The sequence below is a fragment of the Microtus pennsylvanicus genome, chromosome 9 (genome assembly GCF_037038515.1).
Source record: "Microtus pennsylvanicus isolate mMicPen1 chromosome 9, mMicPen1.hap1, whole genome shotgun sequence".
NCBI classification, from domain to species: Eukaryota; Metazoa; Chordata; class Mammalia; order Rodentia; family Cricetidae; genus Microtus; species Microtus pennsylvanicus.
Genome location: NC_134587.1, coordinates 38912901 through 38936573, shown reverse-complemented (window position 1 = coordinate 38936573; position 23673 = coordinate 38912901). Strand labels below are relative to the sequence as shown.

Here is a 23673-nt window from a genome sequence, read left to right as displayed (position 1 = left end):
TTTTGACCAAGTCTCAGACCTAACAGTGTGGGACAGTTTGACTTCCAGGTTCCAGCAGGGACTGGATGCTATTGGTACTCCCCTCTCAGGCTGTTTAGGGCCATTTTAAGCAAGCTCCTCATAATTCTTTCACATCCAGCAGTGGTCTGCATGGTGTAGCATCTCTACTATGTATCTTTAGGAGGAAAAGGAGGGCAGTGACTGTGACTGCTTTGATGAGCAGGCAGCTCCTATATTCACCTGGAAACGAGAGATGGCATGGCCTTGTAGCACTTGCAAGTCTCTGGCATGGATATGGCAACCCATATCCTTCATCAGGCAGATGTACTGGCTTTCTGCACACCCCAACACCTTTTCTTCATTATCATTTCCGTTCATCCTTAAGAGCACATTTGAAAGCAAAGTCTAAGAAAAATAAACATTCTTAGCTCCTACACATATGTTCAGAGGAGCAAACTGATGTCTCATTGTTAAGTATGGGGGGGGAACAGATGTGCTCCTGGGGAGGCATGGCTTTGTTCCAGATGTCTCATTGTAAGTATGGGGGGAACAGATGTGCTCCTGGGGAGGCATGGCTTTGTTCCAGATGTCTCATTGTTAAGTAGGGGGGGGGACAGATGTGCTCCTGGGGAGGCATGGCTTTGTTTCAGAAGTCTAATTGTTAAGTGGGGGGGGGGACAGATGTGCTCCTGGGGAGGCATGGCTTTGTTCCAGATGTCTCATTGTAAATATGGGGGGGAACAGATGTGCTCCTGGGAACAGATGTGCTCCTGGGGAGGCATGGCTTTGTTCCAGAGTCACTGAACTCGTAAGTTGAGTGCTACATAGCGTAAATCTAGTCATTTAACATGTAGCTGTGTTTCTTCTAAATTCAGATCTGGATGTTTTGTTGACTTCCATTTTATTTTCCCTTTTAGCCTATTTCTTTCTCGGGATTCAGATGTTACTTTGAAAAACAAGGAAGGAGAGACTCCCTTGCAGTGCGCAAGCCTCAATTCCCAGGTGTGGAGTGCACTGCAGATGAGTAAAGCACTTCGAGACTCAGCCCCTGACAAGCCTGTTGCTGTCGAGAAGACGGTGAGCAGGTGAGAAGGTTCTAAGACTGAGGTGACGCTAGCAGACCATTGACCTGTGGGCTGGAAGAGACTGGAGCAGATATTTCTGAAGCTCTTCCCTAGGATCCAGCCTAGTGTGGGCACTGGTTGGCAGCTATGTCTCCCATGAGGCAGAAGCTGAAACAGCACAAGTAACATCTCCCTTTTCCTGTGCAGAGACATTGCTCGAGGGTATGAACGCATTCCTATTCCCTGTGTCAATGCTGTGGATAGTGAGTTATGTCCCTCCAACTATAAGTACGTCTCCCAGAACTGCGTGACGTCCCCCATGAACATTGACAGGAACATCACTCACTTGCAGGTTGGTGGGAAGAAGGTCTTGCAGGTCCCTAGAACTGGGTCCTAGGACTTAGCACCATTCTGGAAGAAGGCCTGTGGAAGCTTCCCAGGAGATCCTGTTCTCTCTGTACTTGCCTCCCAGGAAAGAGGTGGAGGAACTATAAAAATCTGAAGTTCTGTGTTAGGCACGGCACTGGTTCTCTTAGCATACCTTGAAAGCCTACTGAAGGCCCTAAGTGATTCCTGATCAAAGTTGCTCGGGGCCTTGGTATTGCCTGGTCCTTGCGTCATGAATAAGAGGGGCCATGCAGGTCTTAAGAAAAGACCACTGCATGCCCCTCAGGTCTGGCAGCTATGGCTCAGCAAGCAACTTTCCCACCTCTGACTTTTTTTCTTGGTTAAAATCAGACCTATTTGAAAAGATATCCTTATGATTGTGCTTATGGGAATCCCCTAATTCTCACAAGATAATCTGTATAAGTTTTATCTTGGTTGTGAGATTTTGTCTCATCTCTATCTTTGAGGGCAACAGCTTTTTAGCCCTTCTGCAGCTGCACCTATCTAAACTCCCACCTGCTCCCTATCAACATGGTGCGTTTTTCTCAGTATGTCCCAAGTCTTTCTACCTTGCTCCTAAAAGAGCCTATGGCAAATGAAAGGCAGTTGAGATGTTCCAGAGCATTCGGTGGAAATTGCAAGGAGTGGGGAGTAGTGGTGCCTGTGGTGACATGCTGTGCACTCTGTTTCCAGTACTGCGTCTGCGTAGATGACTGCTCCTCTAGCACCTGCATGTGTGGCCAGCTCAGCATGCGCTGCTGGTATGATAAGGTGAGGAAGCACGTTTGCTGCAATGTGTTGATGTGGTGAGTTCTGTGAGAGTGAGTCTGTGAACGTGGTTCCCGATTCTAAGGTGTCCTAGTGACTTTGGGACAGTGGAGGTGAGCTTCTTGGGGAAAACAAGTAGGAGGAGGTGACAGGCTGAAAGTGAAGGGCTATTCCAAGCAGATGGTGGGACTAAGGTGTTGCTTCCCGAGTCCTAAGGCTGGAGTCCATGTCCTTTGCAACTATCCAGACAGTGGGTACAGTGACTGTTCTGGTATAGCCATAGGAGGAAACTTCTTTGTTGTGTTTGTTTGGTCATCCCTGCTGTGTATGCCATACACAAGGGTTCAAAGAGATGCTTGGTAGAGAGACTAGGCCGTGGGCTAGGAGACAATAAGACAGTAGGGCTTTGAGGCCCAGGGTACAGCTCTAGGACAGAGTATATGGGGAGGGGAGGTGCATAGTCCTCAGTTCAGAGGTCATGGGTGCTAGAATGTTCTGAGTGAAGAGAAAACAGGCAGCAAAGGGCAGCTGCAGCATGTTCTTGGTTTAGAAGAGGAAAGTAGATAGGTCAGGGAGATTGGAGTGCTTGTCATCTGAACGAAACAGCACAAATAAGAACTGTGACCAGTGCTTAGGGTAAGGAGTGGGGCTGGCAGGTATCAGTTATCTTTAGAGTATGGTCCATGCTGGAATTGAGCTTAGGAGCATTCTGATCAAAGTCCTAGTTGTGTAAAAGACTCCCTAAAGTCCCAGAAATGCACACGGTCCTAGTGTGTCACCCTATAGGTATAATTGAGCTGAGGTCTCTAGGAGCAGCCAGAAGGTGCTAACTTACTTGAGACAGGGCAGGGCAGGAAGGTTAGGTGAACAGCATAGCCAGGCAGGGACCAAGAGTCCTTCCAACCTGTGTTATACCTGGTGACATTTCTATTTAAAGGAGCCTAATCAGGTTATTCCCCCAGCTATTAAAGTCAGCCCATAAACCATTGTGTTTGGGTATATTTAAAGCCCAGACTGGGTACTTTTATAAAAAAATACCTCATTAAAGTTCATTCTAAAAGAACGTTGCTTGACATCTGCTGGCCCTTGTGGCCATCTGTTAACAGGATGGCCGACTCCTGCCTGAGTTTAACATGGCAGAACCACCCTTGATCTTCGAGTGCAATCATGCCTGCTCATGCTGGAGGAACTGCCGCAATCGTGTGGTGCAAAATGGTCTCAGGTGAGGGGTATAGATGCATTAGGTCCCACTAGGCCGGTAGCATGTATATTTGTGGGTGGAGACAATGTCTGGGGAAAGCATGTGCACGTGTGTGTGTGTGTGTGTTTGAGAGAGAGAGAGAGAGAGAGAGAGAGAGAGAGAGAGAGAGAGAGAGAGAGAGAGAGAGAGAGAGAGAGAGAGAACAACCAGCCAAGCTAGACTGGCTTTGATATGAATAGAGTTGTTTCGTTTGGTTTTAGTGCTTGAGCCTTTTCTGTCCAGTGTTAGAGAAAGCCAGCCAACATTAAGACTGGTGGTGTTTAATGTTTTTTCTCAGACTGCTGGGTTCCTTCCTGATACTTGCTCCCCATTGCTTATCCTGTTCCATTGCCTGTACTTCCTATGTCACATCAAGAATCAAGTTTTAAGCACTGGTAACTATGGTCTGTACATAGTTCACCAAAGTTAGAATCCACACACTTGTCTTCCTATTCCCTGTTCACCATATTTCCAAATGGGCCAATAGGATGGGCATGATCGGAGAGTACCTTGAAGAGTGGGTAAATTCTTTAAGCATGCTCTACCTCAAGCCCGCTCAGCCTCTAGGAGCCTTCCTCTAACTGCTTGTTGCTGGCATACTCCCTATGTAATAGAATAGCAGCAGTCTGGGTTCTAAAGGAAGCACTTTTATGGGGGGAGTACCTTAATCTTCACTGCTACCACATAGACTAGGCCAGGTACAGTTGAGGAAAGCAAGGGCTGCTATACTTTGTGTTTTGACAGTCTGAGCCCTGCGTTCTCAGCTTCCTGTGTGTGTTTGGTACTCTATCTGTCAGGTGATTGGAACTGCTTTCAGTCACCTGCAGATTTGTAATATTTCTTTATTTGGAAGCTGCATCATTTTTCTCTATTTGCTCATCTCACTTATTTCAGAATGGATACAAGCTGGTTTGCTGACCATCAGGTACATGTCCACCTCCCCTCTACCTGTTTTCCAGGGCAAGACTGCAGCTTTATCGGACACAGGACATGGGCTGGGGTGTGCGGTCCCTCCAGGATATCCCCCTGGGCACCTTTGTCTGCGAGTAAGTGGGTCACCAGAGTCCCACAGCTCTGTTGATAATTTTGTGGGTTTTTTTTTGTTTTTTTGTTTGTTTGCTTGTTTGTTTTTCTCTTTTCTAGTATTCCTCATACATGTTTGTGCTCTAAGAAGCCCCTGGGAACATCTGGTTCACTGTCATGCAGAAGTCAGGCAGTGGAGTTATTGATTGCACCAGTTGCTCAAGCAGCCCACAGACTCTAGTCTTCTACCTCAGTTGTTTACTAACGGTGTTAGTGTCAAGAGTCCTGCACAGGACTAGTATGTTTGCTGAACCATCCTTGGTCCTCACCTTGTACTGCAGACCGTGGGGCCAGATCCAGATCCCAGCTTATTAGCACATAGAACGTTTTCAAAGTGTCCCATGTCTGCATCCTTACTTTCCTTGGCACTGTTCCTTGTCTGAGGGCATAGAGGTGAGGTAGGTCTTGTCTTCCTTTTTCTCACTACAGATACGTAGGGGAGTTGATTTCGGACTCTGAAGCTGATGTTCGGGAAGAGGACTCTTATCTCTTTGATCTTGACAATAAGGTAATGTGTTGTGAACAGCCAAAGTATATGAGCAAATGATTGCAAAATGTAAAACTTGGACAGTTCTGGTAGATTCTGGAAAGTGGCTGGCATAGGTAGCCAGCCCTGGAGTCACTCTGATGAGCGCCCTGCTGCTAGTGGGTGTACGCTCATTGCAGACCTGTTAGATTTTATCACATAGTTCTTGGCTCATTTTGGTGTTCAAGGCATAGACATATAACTTGGGAGATCTTTGTGCTATTGTAGCAAATCACCTGCCTGGAATACCTCATTGTGCACCCTAGTTCCCAGGCTGCTCCTCTGAGACCATGTGCTCTTGGAGTCACATGGGAGCCAGCAGGGGATCCAAAAATGCTAGTGATGGACGTATCCTTTGTGTTTCCATTGATCTCAGGGTGTTAGCTTCCTATATCGGCAGAGAATAGAGGGCCAAGCTTGGTCTGCTCTGGGAATAGGCTTTCCAGTGGCTTCTGAGGACAGTGGAAAGGTAGTTAAGACCACCTCAACCATCACTGTTTCTGAACTCAGGAATTGCTGTTTCTGAATTGCTTTGAGTTCCTAAAGCTGGGCATGGTGGTGCACACTGTTAATTCTAGCACTTGGAGACAGAGACAGGCAGAGCTCTGTGAGTTTGAGGCCAGCTGGAGTTATGTGGTGAGACCTTGTTTAAAATAATATTTGAGACAGGTGGTGGTGGCCCATGCCTTTAATTCCAGCACTTGGGAGGAAGAGGCAGGCAGATTGTGAGTTCGAGGCCAGCCTGGTCTACAGAGCAAGTTCCAGGGCAGGCTCCAAAGCTACAGAGAAACCCTGGCCTGAAAACCCAAAGCAAACAAACAAATAAATTTTAAAAAATAGTAAGTAGTAAGTAAATACATCCTAAAGCTCACAGTCTATGAATAGGTAAAGAAATAAAGGTTTTCTAATTTCCAATGTAGCCAGTCAATCATGGCAGCAATATTTTTCCCAGAGACTCTGACTCTTTAAGTTACCCAAGAGGTTAGCATTTGTGAAGCCAGTTTTATGTTATGAACAACTATGGGGACTGCAAAGCTGACTGCCCAATATTCCAGAGAACTTGGTTCAATTCCCAGAACCTATATGGCAACTCAAAACTGTAAGTCTGGTTCCAGCAGGTCTGATACCCTCTTCTGGCCTCCATGGGCTCCAGGCACTCAGATGATGCACAGAGATGCATGCAGGCAAAGCACCCACACACATTGGCGGGGTGGGGGTGGGGAAACAAACACTCCCCCAACACACAAAAAAAACAGGTGTGATGTTACATAGAGGTAGAAGTTAGGAAACCAAAAGTTCAGCTTTTTTTCTTGGCTAATTTTAGGCCAGCCTAGAATTTTAAAAACAAAACAAATCAAAAAACCCCACAAACAAAAAAATAAAATAAAGATATTTCTCAGGCTCAAGAATGTCAAAGCCCTTAGGTGTCTTTATATAAGCAGCACACCAGTTCCTGAATTGAGGCAGGTTGTTGTTTCCTGTCTGTGTGCTTGTGTATGCAGCCATGTGGGGCTGATTATGAGAGCTCCCTTGTTGCTGGTGTGGATGCAGGTCCTGGAGTGCATGCCATCCTTCCCTTCCTTCTTCAATGAGAGGTGTTTGTTTGAAGTAGTATGTTTACTAGTCTTTAAGATATATATATCTTAAAGAACCACTATGCTTGATTTTTGCACTATGATCTTAATTTGCATTTTCATGATGGTTAATAATATTGAGTAAATTCTTTTGTAGCCTCTACTTATGTTTTTGTAAAACACACATATTCCCAGAAATTGTTTTGCCTTCAAGTTTGGAGCTGCATAGACTGAGGTCAGTGTGTTGAATTGGTTCCCCATATTGACACCTGTGTTTCTTCACCACCACTCAGCAGTGTGACTCCTAAGTGTCCTCAGTGCCTAGGCTTCCTCCTGCTGAGTCTCAATTGCTATAATTCATGCCTCTTACCTTGGGGAGAGGTTCAAAACCAGCTGGGCAAATTCTAGAGACTCTTCTGCTGGGATCTGATGAATGCTGCATGGAGTAGACAGCCACTTGTGGCAGTTGTGATCTTTACCATACAACATAAAACATGTAAAGATGTATAATTTTATAAGAAATTACCAGTTTTCCAAAGAGGTTTCAAAGAAACCCCTTTATAAAAATGGATTGTGTGTGTGTGTGTGTGTGTGTGTGTGTGTGTGTGTGGTTTGTGTGTGTACCCATACAAACAGTTTGCATAACTCAGCTTTCTTCTTTTACCTTGTGGGTCTGGGTCTGGGAGTGAAACTTAGGCTATCAGACTTGGCATCAAGTATCTTCACCCACTGAGTCATTTCACTGGCCCAACACTGTTTTATTTAAAAAAATTTTATATGTACACACATGTTCTAAGTATATTTATTTTATTTTATTTGGATATAGGTTTCACTATGTAGTCCTGGCTTGGAACATGTAATGTAGACAAGGCTTGCCTCAAACATGTAGTGACCGATCCTTCTGCCTCATCCTTCCTATGCTCAGATTACAGGTAATAATAACCATACTGCCTCCAGACACTATCTTAGGTATCTTTTGATCTGTCTGTTCATTCATTCATTCATCCATCCATCCATCCATTCTGCTTCTCTCTGTGTAGGCCAGGGTAATCTTGAACTTCTTCCTGCTTCAGCCTTCCAGGGGCTGGGATATCACACATGAACCACCATGCTTGATTTATGCACTATGATCTTAATTTGCATTTTCATGATGATTGATAATATTGAGTAACTTGTTTTGTGTCTCTTAGATACCCTTATAGCTTCTGTGAATTTTCTGTTGTTCTTCCTCCTCCTTCTGTTGTTGTTTTGGTTTTGTTGAGCCAAGATTTCTCTGTGGCTCATTGGCTGTCCTGGAACTCACAGAGATCCACTTGCCCTTTGCCTCCTGAGTGTTGGGATTAAAGGTGTGAGCCACCAAGCCTGTCACTGTTGCTGTTTTAAATACAATCTCAGTTTATAGCTCTGGCTAGCCTAGAGCTTGCTGTGTAGACTGTAGAGGGTAGCCTCAGACTCACAGAGATCTACTTCCCTGTGCCTCTTGAGTTCTGAAGTTAAAGGTGTACAAACCATGTCTGTTCTACTTTATTTTTTTAGACCGGATCTTTTACTGAAATGTAGCTCACTGATTGCCTAGACTAGCTGGCCAGCATACCCCTGAGATCTTTTTCCAGGACTGCAGGTGTGTGCTGCCCCATACAGTTTTTTCACCCGTGTCCTGACGTTCTGAACATAGTGCCTTTTATTTGTACAAACTCTTTACCCACTGAGCCGTCTCCCTAATTCCTACCAGATGTATTTTTAAAACTAATTTTTGTTTTACTTTATATTATCTGTATGATATATTTTGTCTGCATGTATGTCTGCTTACCATGTATGTGCCTGGTGCCCACAGAGGCCAGGGAAGGAATCAGATCTCCTGAAACTGGAGTTACAGATGGTAGTAACCACTATAGTTACTGGGAATCAATATTAGGTCCACTGGAAGAACAGCCAAATGTTATTTAACTGCCAAGTCATCTCTCCGACTGGTGTTGCTAATGTTCAGTCCATTCTGTCCTGAGGAATCTCTGTCTCCCCTAAGATCATAAAACTTTCATGTATTTCTATAGACATTTTGTTTAGATCTGTACCTGCATTCAGTCCATGTTGGTGAGTGGTCTATGGTATGGACTGGGATTGTGTCTGTGAGGATTGTAGTCAGCCAGGCACTACTGGCCAGGACACTATTCCTCACTCGTGTGCTACTGTGTCTGAAACATGCTTTGTTCCTTATCATTTCTGACCCTTACACCAGTGCCACCCTCTTGGTGGCAAAGCTTCACTTGTGCAAGTGGTAGCAGACTTCAGACTGCCCCTTAATGATTGTGTTAGTTCTGAGAGCCAGTCATGGTATCTGCATGATCAGCAGCCCTGCAGTCGTGGCTGGAGTTCCATGAATCTTGTCTACTCAGGAATGTGGCACTGCAGCTCTACGTGTCCAGACCCACCAGGTCTGTAATTCCTCTCTCTGCAGAGCCTCTCTGTTGAGTAAACAAATCTTATGCATGGTTGTTAAAATGATACTGCTTTTCATTTCTCAACTGATTATGGGTAGTACTTGGAAGTGGTTGGGGTTTTTGGTCGACCTTGTTTTAATTTTGTACCTTTTATAGGTTATTGATTAGGAGTTATTGCATATACAATTATGTGCCATATGAATAAAGATAATTTCATTCGCTCTTTCCAGGATGTGTAATTTTTGCCTCTTGTTTCTTGAGTACACTCTTAGAGGGGAAACATTTACCTTCCCCACCAAGGGGTATTAGTACAGGAGTCTTGTGAGTACTCACATACTATCAGGAGTTCTTAGGAGGGTCATTCCTGTCATTTCTTGGCTGTAGGTCGAGGCCAGTGTCCAGGGCTTCTTTTCAGCCCCTGGAAACAGAGATCACTTCCTCTGTTGTCTCCCTTACCACTACTGGTGTGTGCCCATCCTTATCAATTCCGACATTGCATATCTGTATCTTAAATACCGTGTCAGTGGTTCTTTTTGTCCATTCAGAGGACATAAAAGCTGTTAAGTTTACTAAGACCTTCTATTTGCTCAGATCAAACCCCACAATGTCTGAGTACCATATTGGTGACCACATTTACTGTCCCCAGACCAGAACCTGTCCACATGTATCTTCTTGTTTCATTCAGACCCCTGGGCACACGATTCCTGATAACCCTTCAAGTGCACTGTGTTCTGTGATCATGCTGAGGTCTGTGTGTCTGAACAGGTGAAATGGTCTTGATGAGGCCCATTCAAAGGAGATATGGTGGTCCCACACTATCCTTGTTCTGGAAAAGACTGGTGTGAAGTTGGTATGCTGGAGCCAAAGTTAGGTATAGACAATTGCTTGCTGCAAAGGCAGGGTTGAAAGTCTAAGAGCAGCCCTTCATCTCTGGGTCCTATAGTCTGAGCTGGTGGCTTCTGTGAGGACATGCTCCAATGTCCTCATCCTTCAGTATGGGTAGTGCAGGACAGCTCCTCTGAGAAACCCATCAGTGGCACATTCAAGGCTCTCCAACTTGGGGACAGCTTCTGGGGTTCTGGGCTGTTAAGTGTACCCTTGTTGGCTGTAGCATTCTCTAAGGCTCATTCTTTGAGCAACTACAATGAGGGGTGACCACAACTTCCCTAGGAGTGTTTGGTACAAAGTTAGAAGCTTTCCCAGATGGAAGTCATATCTAGGCTTGTAATTCTGGACAAAAATATCTTTAGATAAGAATAGTAGCTTCTGGAGTCCTGCCTAGGGCCACAGGCCCACAGGCTCACAGCCAGCCTTTCTGGCTCCTTGAGACACTGACCAGGCCCCTGTGGGAAATACCCTCCCTTCTTGGCTTCTGTGGATGGTATGTGCTCTTCAAGGTGTTTCAAAACCGTAATGGGGGAAAAAATGATTCCTTGCAGCAGGTAATGGGATAACCCTGGTGGGCCTGTGATGTGGGATGTCCTTCTGTATATTTCTGCCATAGGCCAAAGCAGCTTTACTCATTAACCAATAAAAGCAATACATATATAGGACATCCCACATCAGGCCTGTTACAGCATGGCTCCAACGAAATACCCAGGCTCCTCTTGCTACTGAGCAAGCAGAGCCTCCCGCCCCTACCCAGGCCCACTCTGTTATTCATTCTCTCCTAGTTTGTGTTGGAATTCTGCACACCTGTCTCACCTGCCTGCCACCTACATCTTCTCACCTGTGGTATTGCCTTTCCTAGATTTAATTTTCTCTGCTGTGCTTTTCCTAATTTTAAAGAAGTCTTTCATCTAGATGATAAAAGAAAGGGCAGACAAGGAAAAAGAGCGTTTGTTTGGCTGCCATTTCTTGGGATATTTTGTCTCAAGACAGCCTCGTTTTTGATGTTTGCTGTGGGAATGTTCTGACCTGCAGAAGAGTGAAGATCCAGAAGTAGGAGCCCATGCTGCCACCAGAGCCAACATTTCCTTGCTTAATTTCTTTTGTGTCCCCCCCCCCATACAATGTTAAATATAAAAAAAAGAATCTTACTCCATTCCACAAGTGTGTGTCTTTGTGCGGGGCCACGTTCATGAACAACCAAGGCATTGTCATCACTCCCGTCTACATAGAAGATGGCTGTTAGTCGGTGCCAGCTTTCTCCCACATTTCCCCAGCTCTCCTAAGTACTTTGCACTGAGTAGCTTCCTGGAGCTAGTCAGGACCTGCTGCATCCAAGGAGCGCAGCATTCCCAGGGCCTCCGTCTCCTACTGAAAACACCAGTTATTGCTCTGCAGCGGTCCTGCCAATCTGGACATGTCTGTCCCCAGATGTTCCTACGCTTGTCTAATGAGACCCCAGTAACACTCATGCTGCTGGCCCGATATTCCTTCTGGCTGTCTGTGTTCTTAATGAAAATTGTGGTGAAAATCTGCCAATCTTGGCTATTCCCCTTTCACCTGACATCTCTGCACCACTGGCAACTTCTGACAAGCTGTTCACATTCATTCAAGGAATGTGTTTGTTTGTTTGGTATTTAGTGTTCTGTCTGCATGTATGCCTGCAGCCCAGAAGAGGGTGCCAGATCTTATTACAGATAGTTGTGAGCCACAAGGTGGTTGCTGGAAATTGAACTTGGGACCTCTGGAAGAGCAGGCAGTGCTTTTAACTGCTGAGCCATCTCTCCAGCCTGTTTAAGGAAACTTTTATTTTGGGTGTTTGTGTGTGTGCATGCACATGTGCATATGTGGGGAAACCAAATGTTGGCATCAGGTGTCTTGTTGCTTTCTACCATATTTCTGGATATGGCTAGACTGGGGTTATTGGCACAATGGCGCATCGCCTTGCTTTCACATGGTGTGGGGATCTAAACTCAGATTCTTGTGTGGCTGACACTACTGACAGCCATCTCTACAACCAAGATTTTTTTTTTTAAGGGAAACTAGATATTTCTCCATTCATCTCTAGCCATCTGCTCTTCCTTGAGAGAAGGCAGAGACTCTGTCTTGACCATGTGCCTGTCTATTTTTAGAATGAGGCAGAGGTGAAAACTTGCCAGGTATAAAGGAAATTTGTTGTTTCTTTCCTTCCCTCTTTGTGTGTTTTGAGATACAGTGTACTGTCTAGGTTAGGTTGGTCTTGAACTTGTTGCCATCTTCCTGCCTCTACCTTCCAAGTGCTGGGATTACTGGTGTGTACCATCACCCTTTTGTTTTGAATATTGATATAAACCATGCTCCCCCTCCTCTCTTCTCATACACATACACACTTGGAATGTTTGATCAGTTACAGCTTCTTTTTAATATGTATACTGCTCTTGTTTTGGGTCCTACAGACTTCTTACCTGTATCGATGTTTTCTGGCACTATTAGCCTTCCTATGTCTAACATAGCCTCACACAATCTCATTTTTCTAAGATACTCTTGTTTATTTATGTGTATAAAATGTGCTAAGGTGCTAACTTTTTTCTTTTTTTCTAAAAATTATGTGGGTGTTTTGCCTGCGTGTATTGTATTTCTGTGCACCGTGTGTGTGTGCTTGGTGCCTTCAGAGATCAGAAGAGGGTACCAGACCACTAGGGAGTGGAGTTGCTATCAGTTGTGAACTGCTACATGGGAACTGGGAATTAACCCAGATCCCGTAGAAGAGCATCTAGTGCTCATAACCACTGGGCAAATACCTCCAGTCTCTTTTGTGCCCCCCGACTTTTGAAACAAGTTCTCGCTCTGTAATCTTGTCTGACCTAGAACTCATAGATCCTTCTCTGCCTTTAAAGGGCTAGGATTAAAAGAACCACCACACCTAGCAAAGGTGCTGAAACTTGTGTTCAACAGTGGAGTCATAGCAGGAGTCTCCAGTGTGATACATGGCCATTAGGTGGTTTGCTTCTCTGCTCAGGTTGAGAGCTGCCCTGTCCTTACCTATAGATAGAATCTTGGTTCTTGAAAGTTTGTATCAGAATAGCCTTGCCAATGATAGGGCCCATATATGCTGGGGTATGTCCTGCCCTCTGCAGTTGTTTGGTTCTTAGGATATATTTTACTGAAGACTTGAAGTATTGTAATTGTCTTTCTCTTCAGTTGTATTACCAGTTTGATATGCAGTTATGTTCATGTTTTAGTTAGTTTGGATTTGGAAATTTAAGAATATGTGTTTTTATCAGGCATGGCAGCACATGTTTCTGTACCATCTCAGCACCTGTGCTGAAGGCAGTCTGGGCTCACATAGTAAAATCAAAACCTGTGGTGTTCATGAAGCATGTTGCCGTCAGAGGACAACTGCAAGGTTTGGTGACAGTGCCTTTTACCTTTAAGCATCATAACTCCCCAAAATAAAATGACTGGTTTTTGTTTGTTTGTACTGGGGTGTGGAAAGATCGGACTCAGGATTTCATACATGCTATCCAAGCATTTTATCAGACTTCTCATTATGCAAGAGACTTGTGTGTTCTAAAAGTAGAAACTATATTAAAATCTTGCTCAGAAAAACTGTGCTTCTTTGCATGTTCCGTGTTCTGTTACCGGATATTGGATTTTTCTCTGGCTGCTGTCACAAACACTGACACCCACTTAGCCTGTTCCTCACAGCTCTGATGCTGGTTCCTAGCCAGCGTCTTCACACTGCGTCCCCGTGAGGCAGGAGCTCTTGGGAGTCTCTCCTGTGAGTGCGCTCATTGCACCTAGACTTTGCCCGCAGTCAGGGTCACTTTCCTAGAACTCTTGGCCCTCCTAATTTTATCATTGTGGGCTGAGGATTTCAAATAAGGACCTTTAAAGGGGAATGGACTCTTGAGTCATGGTACTATTCCCGACAGAGACTGTTGTTTGTAAAAATGAAGGTACTTATTTCTTTTGTGATTATGTAGAAAGTGGCATCGTTTCTCTACCCTGCCTTCCTTACTTGCCAGGATAGTACAGAATTCATCAGCACATAGAGTCTCTCTTAGTTTTTTGAGGCTGATTTCATCTTTGCTACTTTTGCTGTTGCTCTCCTCCTGTTCAGCAGTTTACTGCCTGGGGTCTTGTTGCTTTCTGTAGAGGAGGGTTAAATAGCCAGTAGATCCTCATTAGAATCCTACTTGATTCTTTCCTTATTTCCTTTTCTTTGCCCAGACTTTGCCCTTCTCTGTAGTGATTGCAGTCTGACATTCTGCTGTTTTGTGCTGTATAGAACATGAGCAGTTCCTGTCCCTATGTAGTGTTGCATACATTCCTGGTTTGTCGTAGGTTAGGCTTAGCTGACTTTTCAATCTTGTTTGTTTTTTTGTTTAGAGACAGGATCTTACTATGTAGCTCTGGTTGTCCTGGAATTCACTATTAGACCAGGCTGGCCTCAAATTCAACAGTCCCCCTCTGCTTCCTGGGATTAGGTGTGCCACCGTGTCTGGCTCGTTTGTATTATTTGGAGCGGGGGGGGGGGGTGCTGTGTATCCCTGGCTGTGCTAGAACTCTGTAGGTTGGGCTTGAACTCAGAGATCTGCCTGCCTCTGCCTCCTGAGTGTTAGAGTCAAAGGCATGTGCCACCACTGTCCGGTGCTCATTTGTATTTTTTTTTCTTTTTTGAGACAAGGTTTCTCTGTAGCTTTGGTGCCTGTCCTGGAACTAGCTCTTGTAGACCAGGCTGGCCTCGAACTCACAGAGATCCGCCTGCCTCTGCCTCCCGAGTGCTGGGATTAAAGGCGTGCGCCACCACCGCCCGGCAACTCATTTGTATTCTTAATGTTAACTTTTTTATCCCTCCTCACCCCCCGCCACAAAAACACACAGGACTTGTTGTTTTCTGCCTTTTTTTAAGCCCAGCTTCAGATTCAAGCTCTGCTATTCATGTGCAGCTCTGGTTGCTGTCCAGCTGTCTGTTGTTTTCAGTCAGCTCAATGTCTTCTTTCAGTATGGGCCAGGTCAGCTAGAAGTTTTAGTGTGTAGGTTGGACCCACTCCAGAAGTCCAAGGAAAAATCTTTAGCCTGTGTGATGCCTGCCCTCAGAGCTGTTTCCTTCAGGGCCAGGCTGTAGCTTCCTCGGCTATCACCACAGAAGCAGTCACATGAGTCTGTTAGATCAGTGTCTTTATGGCAGATGCAGGGTATGGGTGGCTCTGTCTTTGATCTGCCAAATTCTCTCATAGTGTCTGTTCTTCAGGGATATTAATGGAGTACATTCATCCACATCCATATCCACCATTCTATCTTCTGCAGGTCTTGAAGTTAACAAAATGAAGGTTTCAGAAACCCATCTCAGATCCAGACTTTCCCATTATTGGTTTGTGTTTGACCTTTGCCTGAACTCTGAGTGTGTTTACAGGGTGTGCCCAGATGTCTGTAGCAGGCTCTTGTTTGGGCCTTATACTTGACAGAGTTATTCCAGCATATCTGGCTTTCCTCTCTAACTTTCCTTCTTACATACTGTGGCTGTATAACTGTCATACCCAAGCAACAAGCTCTGGAAGTGCAGTGTGGCCAGCCCCAGACCTGTCTGAAGGCCTCAGAATGCTCGTTTCATCCCAGGCAGCTCCTTGGAGTCATGGAGTACAGTTTTCAAGTCTTTTCTGCATGTTAGGCCTGCCCTCTTTAGCAAAGGTCTCCTTTGCCATGAAATAGTCACCTTACCACAGCAGTTTCTCGCACATAGAACTCTGTGAGACAACTGTTTAAATGGCTCAAGAGTTAGCATAACCCTCTCAGCTAATCTTGATCCTGCAGTCCCTGTCTGCTGGGAAGCAACCACAGAATGGGCAGAGTCATAGGACAGGGACATGTGGAAACCTGTACTCCTTTGAGTCCTAGGTTAGCATGGTGCTTCTACCTCTGGAGCAGGATTTAGTGTAGCATGGCCTGTGGCTACCTTCCTGCTGTGACAGAGTCTGCTTTGCTGAGCTGAGTTGTCACTGAGCCATAGAAGGGAGTTCTTCAATCCTGGCAGAGCCACTGTTCAGGTCCAGGTTTTCAAGCCTACAATGCTGGTTTCTAGGGTAAGGACATGTTCTTGATTGATTACTGACTGAGTCTATCATGGACCCTTTCACTTTTTTACCCCAAAGGATGGAGAGGTATATTGCATCGATGCTCGGTTCTATGGGAATGTCAGCCGGTTCATAAACCACCACTGCGAGCCCAACCTTGTGCCTGTGCGCGTGTTCATGTCACACCAGGACTTGCGCTTTCCCAGGATCGCTTTCTTCAGTACCCGCCTGATCCAGGCTGGGGAGCAGCTCGGGTACGTACAGCATGACCCTGACTGGGCGGGTATGGCTGCTGCCTGGGTTCTGGGCCTAGATGGGATGGCTCAGGGGCACTTGGGATATTCTACCTGCCACTTGTGTCCAACACACAGAAATGCTGAGTTCTACTTCCCTAGGTTCGACTATGGGGAACGCTTTTGGGATGTCAAGGGCAAGCTTTTCAGTTGCCGGTGTGGTTCTCCCAAGTGTCGGCACTCCAGCGCAGCCCTGGCCCAGCGGCAAGCCAATGCAGCCCAGGAGGCTCAGGAGAATGGCCTTCCGGATACCAGCTCTGCAGCTGCTGCTGACCCCCTATGAATTGCCAGTGAGGCACGTGGAACCTTCAGAATCATATTTTGGTGACTGCAGTGTAGAGAGGAAATTCTGCACAAGATTTCCAAGAGGAGCTGGAGGTGTGGACACCTACCAGGAATGTTCTGGGCCTGAAGCGTTTCAGCTGGCCCAGTGCTCAGACCAGAGCACTCCTCTGGTCCTTCACCTCAGAGACCCGACTCCATGTTGCATAACTTGTGAGTTACTGGTGGTGGCTCTGTCGCTGCAGTGCTCCCCGTTTGTTTCTCCTTCCGGTCTCTGAGGTCCTTGCTCCACTGCCAGGTTTGTTTGTATGCTGTCTGGTCAGGCTCCTATAAGGCACTCACCGAGGCCACCGTCACCTACAAGCTGCTCCGTTAGACCTGCTGCCCACAGCCTGTGTTGCTGGCACCAGCTCCCAGGTGCCACCAGAGGACACTAGCTCCCTTCAGCCTTGGAGAGGTTGGCTGACCCACCACTCACTTTGATGAAATGTGGGTTTGCTTTTTAAAGAAATCCTATATCTAGCCCTATATATCAAGCCTCTTAATGGTGTTTCTTTGCGAGGAAGCAGGTTGGTGGTTGCAGGCAGACTCTGCACTGGCCCCAGCCAGTTCCGTTGACGCAGGCACCTTATGTTGATTTCTAAGCCACATGCTATGATGATGGATAAACTCGTTTGTTTTTTACCATTACCGAACATTAGGACAAACAAAGAATAAAAACACAAAACACAGACAACGGTGCTGAATCTGGTGTGGTTTCTACTCACCATGGGAAAATAAACTATCAACTGTAAAAAGAGAACAAAATGATTTTAGAATAAAGTGCAGGAAAAACTTTTTTAAAATGTTAGTCTTGTAGTTGAATAAATTTGCCATCACCTTTTGTGTGATGGCCTGGCAGGTCATGTACTTTTTTTTGGCATATACCTTTCTAAATACTGTAATTAGTGCAGCGACAGTGGGTTTTTTTTGTGTGACTCTTCTAAAACATTCATAATGCAGTCATGTTTATTTTTTTCTGTTAAAATGTTTTTTGACAGTTTTAAGAGCAGTCTTTTGGCTCAGACCATTTCTTGTTCTGTTTTCAATGAAATCAATAAAAAAAAGTACTTTAAATGGAGTTTTCCTTATGACACATTCTTTCTCCTGGTTTCTGCAAATCCCTAGCCTTTCCACTTTGGGTGCTACACTCAGGAGTAATATGGGTTCTGGAAGTCTGCCAGCCCCACTGCCAGCCCAAGGCTGTGGAGCTGCATGTGTCCATGTTTGTCAGTGTGTTTGTTTGATGTCCGGTGTTCCAGGTTTGAAAGCCATTCTGAAGGCCGTTGGAGCAGGTGAGTCCTCATATGTGACAGTTTTCATTGGGACACAGCAAGGGTAGAGGAGGCAAAGCTGGAGCTCTTTCCTCCCTGCTGACAAGTGATGCCTATATGCTTCCCTAGGGACTCTAGACTCACCAGTGCCTCTCTGTGCTCCATGGAAGTCTGGTATTGCTCACTACAGGAGAGCTTGTAAACTCAATGAAAAATTGATCAAAGGCTCTGCCTTTCAGTGCATGGAGTTTGTTCATTCAGGCCTTTTTTAAAAGGAAGATTACTGTCTCACTTTATAAATGATAAGATAGGGTACTTGGACCCAGGTGCTGTTCAGCCTGTGGCCCTTGCATCATTACTGGCAGCAGCCGTGGGATGGCTGTGGGCAGATGGGATACTGGGAGACCCGAGGAAGGGCTAGCTTTACTTCTCCCAGAGGAGCTTGGCTCTCTTAACTGCCGTCATGAGGAGTTGGGCTGTGCAGAAGTCCCCAGCAGCTCCCCTCCTTAGACTCCCTTGCCTGTTTCTGTACAAATACTACACCGATATAACACATCTCTCTCAGGGCAGAGGTGCTCATTTTGGTAAAATCAGATTTGTGTGGTGTGGGGTATGTTGTGTGCTTCATGCAGCATTCATACAGTACCTAAACTTCTGTTGAGAACATGGGCCTATTTCCAGGGTTCCACTAATAAAAACTATGCTGGAAAGAATCCTGTACCTTGTCTTTTTTACTAGTCATGTTACTGGGTAAGGGTATCTTGGTTAAGTTTCTGTTGCTATGAAGAGACACTGTGACCATGACAGCTCTTAAAAGGGAAAACATTTAACTGGGGCTGGCTTACAGGTTCAGAACTTCGGTGCATTATTGTCGTTTGGAGAAACATGGCAACATGCAGACATAGTGCTAGAGAAGTAGCCAAGAGTTCTACATCTGGGTTGGCAAACAGCAAGAAGAGGGAGAGACACTGGGCCTGGCGCAAGCATTTGAAACTCAGAACTTGTGCCACAGTGACAAACTTCCTCTAACAAGGCCACACCTACTCCATGAGGCCACAAATCCTAACTCTTTCAAATGATGCCACTTCCTATGAGACAATGGGGACTATTATTATTCAAACTATCCCAAGGGAATAAGGGGATACGTGTTGTACTGTGCTAGGGAATGAATCTACATAAAGCAAGACCTGTCGCAGGGTTTAAGGACCGAACACATCCTGCAAAGTTTAGCCAAAGGCTTGATCAGCACCAAAGGTCTCTTGTCTGGAAAGCCCCTACTAACTGGTTAGAATGCATCTGCAGTTTAGAATTTCTGCCTAGCTGGTAGGGTACTTTCACATACCCTATTGTCTAACTCCCTCCCTACACTGCCTTTGCAGCTCAAGATTGACCTCATATGAATTTGAATTGTAATTATATATTTCCCAGTAAATGCCAATGATTTTTCCCTCCCTCCCTATCTATCTATCTATCTATCTATCTATCTATCTATCTATCTATCTATCTATCTATCTATCTATCTATCTACCAAATCTATTTGGGATCTATTACCAAACTGCCTCAAAATGGATTGTGTACACGTCATCCTTATTTTATTGTCTATAGGGAAATACTGCAGTGTGCTGTTCTACACTTCTTTGAGTATTGGTAAAATCAATGTTTGTTGTAGGTTGGTGTCCCCTTCATGTGAACTGTTTCTGTATAGTATTTCACTGTGCTGTGTCTCACTGATTTTTTACGAACCTTTTATATGCTGTAGTTTTATATCCATCTGAATTTAAGTTTTCATGTTACGAAGTATGTCTTTGGCATCATTCTGATTGTATAGTCTATTTAGAAAGACCTCCAGGGCCAGTCATAGTGGTACACATCTTTAATCCCAGCACCTGGGTTGTAGAGGCAGGTGGATCGGTGTAAATTTGAGACCACCTTGGTCTCCATAGCAAGTTCCAGGTCATCCAGAGCTACATAGTACAACCATGTCAAAGAAGGAGAGAGGACACAGACTGGACCCAGGGCCTTTCCCTAGGCAAGTGCTCTATCACCTTCCTCTCTGTTTTTATTTTGAGGTCTTACTAAGTTGTTTCAACTGGCCTTTACTTTTTGTTTGTTTGTTTTCCTTTTTCACCAAACAGTCTCTTCACTAGGGTGCTAGGCTTGCTCCTCTGTGTCTGGCTCCTACCTACACTATCATAAAAGATGTTCTCCAAGCTGGGCAGGGGTGGTGCACGCCTTTAATTCCAGCACTCGGGAGGCAGAGACAGGCGGATCTCTGTGAGTTCAAGGCCAGCCTGGTCTACAAGAGCTAGTTCCAGGACAGGAACCAAAAAGCTACGGAGAAACCCTGTCTCAGAAAAAAAAATGTTCTCCAGCAGCAGTTGTATTACCATATTTTTAAAATTTGCTCTTGGCTACAAGTGGGGTTCAGCATATGCTGTGTGCTAACTAAATTGACAAGGTTCTGCCAAGGCATGGTGTTCTAGATTTTTAACCGTAAGTCTTGTCATTCCAGCGCCACATATTCAAGCCACATGTTCTTGCCAGGTGATCTATCATTTCCTTCACACAGTAAATACCTTGTCTCCTAGGCGGCTGCAGGTTATGTCCCGTGTTGACTTCTATCAGAAGTTTTGTCCTAGATTTCATGGAAGTCAGCAGTGCAGGTGAACTTGCTTTGTGTCTGGGTTTTCTGCTCTTGTCTTGTAGAGCACCACTGTATCAATCTTTTTCACCCTTCCCCCTCCTCCCCCAGGAGATTATAGTTACACACTTTCACATGCATGTGTGTTTGAGTCTTTCCTGGTTTCAGCTGCCGTCATAAAGTGGCACTGAACTTTCTTGCCCAGGTGTTTGTGTTTTTGTTTGTTGGGGATGACTATTGGAAGTAGATTGGCTAATGATGTAGTGTGTCAGCTCTATGTGTTGCTATGGCTACACCATCATACGTGCATGCTAGTCATGCTAGGGCCCAAACACGTACCACAGAGCTTCAGCCCCAGATCTACAAGGGTATTTGCCTGTAGCAGAACTATATTGACCCTTGTAGAACTCAAGTGACCAATGCTTATTCCCAAACTATATTTTTCTATACCTTATTGTCTATTACTGTTGTAATTTTCCATAATACAATCACACATAACTGTCGACTTCTGTCCCTCAGAAAACAAAAACAATACCAGTACTCAGGAGGCAGAGGCAGGTGGATCTCTGTGAGTTGGAGGACAGCCTGGTCTACAAAAAGAGTTCCAGGGCAGCTGGGACTATACAGAGAAACCCTGTCTTGAAAAACAAACAAAACACAAGATTTTGTTGACCTTTAAATCAACATTAGTGGAATCTCATTCACATGTTATAAAATGCTAAGTATCTCTGGCCCTGGGCAAACTGGACTAGAGCAAGAGAGCTGGCCCCACCCTCAACACAGGTGAGGGTGAACCACCTTTGAGATCATGGACTGACCAGCTGTCATCTATGTCCACAGCTGGGCCTTGGGTTGACCTACCCTAACATCTACCCTATCTAGGACCTGCTGGAGCTTGCGGACTGGTCCTGTGGTACAGTGACCGCAGGATATTCCAGAGGAGTTCTTGTGAGGATCCAGTGATGATGATGTACCAGAAGCCAGAGGCCTTGAACCAGACCGGTGACTTCATGGCAATGAACATGTCCTAGTAAAGCTGGTAAGACAAAAGGGTATACTAATTATATGACACTCTAAGCCCCCACAATGCCATCAGGAGAGATGAAGTGGTGTTGGAGAGGTGGGGAAGAAAGAGAAGCAAAGAGGTTTTTTTTTTTTTTTTTTGTCTTTTTTGTTGTTCTTTTTGTTGGTTTGCTCACTTGCTTTGATTTGTTTTCTTTTCGGGGAGGGCACTGCAAGGGGAAGTAAGGGGAGGATATGAAGGGACCAGGAGTTGAGTAGAATTAGTTGGTTCTTGGCTGCTTAGCCCCAAAATAATCACACAGAAACTATATTTTTTAAATCACTGCTTGGCCCATTAGCTCTAGCTTCTTATTGGCTAGCTCTTAACATCTTAATTTAACCCATCTCCATTAATCTGTGTATCACCACATGGCAGTGGCTTAGTGGCAAAGTTCCAGCAACTGTCTCCGGTAGGGCTACATGGCTTCTCCCTGACCGTGGCTCCTTTCTCCCAGCATTCAGTTTAGTTTTCCCTGCCTAGCTAAATTCTGCCCTGCTATAGGTCCAAAGCAGTTTCTTTATTCATTAATGCTAATCACAGCATACAGAGAGGAAATCCCACATCACAGAATTGGATTGCATGATGTGAAACTCCGAGAAAATCATTAAAGTTAAAAAGGATGTTAAGTATCTGGTAAATTTTGACTACTACACAGACATTTATATCTCTTTGGAAATTTTATTATATTTTTACATTTAGGCCTATAGTCCATCAAGTGAATTTTTGTAGAAAGTATAGGCTTGTGTCTAGATGGACTTTTTATTCCCCCCTTCCATATAGAAATATGAAGAAGCCTCTATTCACCTGAGATAGAGCATTGCAGACCAAAAGGAAGGGCCCATTGAAATTTGGCTTGGGGAACCACTGAATGAAAAGCAGATTGTTCTTTTGGGTATGGGATTTGATAGGAGAGTTATTAATGCAACAAAAAGACAGTAAGTATTGCAGGGACTCTGAAGAGAGAGTAGGTGCACGAGGTAAAGCAGAGGTTTCAAAGAATGGAGGAAGGTTTCATGATAGAGTGATGAGTAGCCCATACTATGTACTTGCAGTCAGGTTGTCTCTGATTCCTGGTTGGCAGGGGAGGGACAGGTTTGACCCTTGGTTCAATGTGTATCCATCATATGGGATGTTCCTCTTGTAGCTCCTGATAGTTTAGGGTACTTGATAAACTTCTGTGTGCTTTGAATTAGAATGACTCATACAGGTTCACATATTTGAATGCTTAGTCCGCAGTTGATGGAAATGTTTGGGAAGAATTAGGGGGTGTGGTCTTGTTGGAGAAAGGGTGTCACTGGAGTGGATTTTGAGATTTAAAAATCCCACACCGTTCTCAGTGCACTGTACTGGTTGGTTTTGTGTCAATACGAACTAGAGTCATCGAAGAGGAAAGAGCCTTTGTTGAGGAAATGCCTTTATGAGATTCAGCTGTAAGGCATTTTCTCAATTAGTGATCATTGGGGGAGGGCCCAGCCCATTGTGTGTGGTGCCATCCCTGGTCTAGTGATCCTGAGTTCTATAAGAAAACAAGCTGAGCTGGGCGGTGGTGGCACACACCTTTAATCCCAGCATTTGGGAGGCATGGATCTCTGAGTTCGAGGCCAGCCTGGTCTACAACTAGAGCTAGTTCCAGGACAGGCTCCAAAGCTACAGAGAAACCCTGTCTCGAAAAAGCACAAAAATAAAAATAAAGAAATAAAAAAAAAACCGGCTGAACAAGCCAGGGAAAGTAAGCCAGTAAGTAGTGCCCCTCCATTACCTCTGCATCAGCTTCTGCCTCTAGGTTTCTTCCCTGTTTGAGTTCCTGTCCTGACTTCCTTCAGTGATGAACATCAGTGCTGAAGTGTAAGCCAAATAAACCCTTTCCTCCCCAACCTGCTTTATGGTCATGGTGTTTCATTGTAGCAATCAAAACCCTAAGACAAGTTGGTACCAGGAGTGGGGTATTGCTGTGGCAGACCTGACCTTGTGTGGGTTTACTGCTACATTTTAACATCTTGTTTATTTTACAGGTTTGTATCCTTGTTGTATCTGCAGACCATTAGACAATCTTGGTT

At 45.0% G+C, this 23673-nt stretch overlaps 1 protein-coding gene across 10 annotated transcripts in view; it reads left to right on the top strand.

Moving 5' to 3' along the window:
• Ehmt1 (euchromatic histone lysine methyltransferase 1) overlaps window positions 1–17719 on the top strand; it is a 150841-nt gene extending 133122 nt beyond the window's left edge. For 7 of the 10 annotated variants that reach the window (XM_075985337.1, XM_075985342.1, XM_075985336.1 and 4 more), the window contains 8 exons: window positions 918–1085; window positions 1272–1416; window positions 2145–2222; window positions 3326–3441; window positions 4419–4505; window positions 4972–5050; window positions 16103–16278; window positions 16420–17719. In XM_075985337.1, the coding sequence (XP_075841452.1) occupies window positions 918–1085; window positions 1272–1416; window positions 2145–2222; window positions 3326–3441; window positions 4419–4505; window positions 4972–5050; window positions 16103–16278; window positions 16420–16600 (1030 nt within the window). In that variant the 3' untranslated portion in view covers window positions 16601–17719. The remainder of the gene's footprint in view (window positions 1–917; window positions 1086–1271; window positions 1417–2144; window positions 2223–3325; window positions 3442–4418; window positions 4506–4971; window positions 5051–16102; window positions 16279–16419) is intronic. The other 3 variants (XM_075985343.1, XM_075985341.1, XM_075985345.1) reach the window with 1 other exon arrangement.
• Window positions 17720–23673: the final 5954 nt, after the last annotated feature.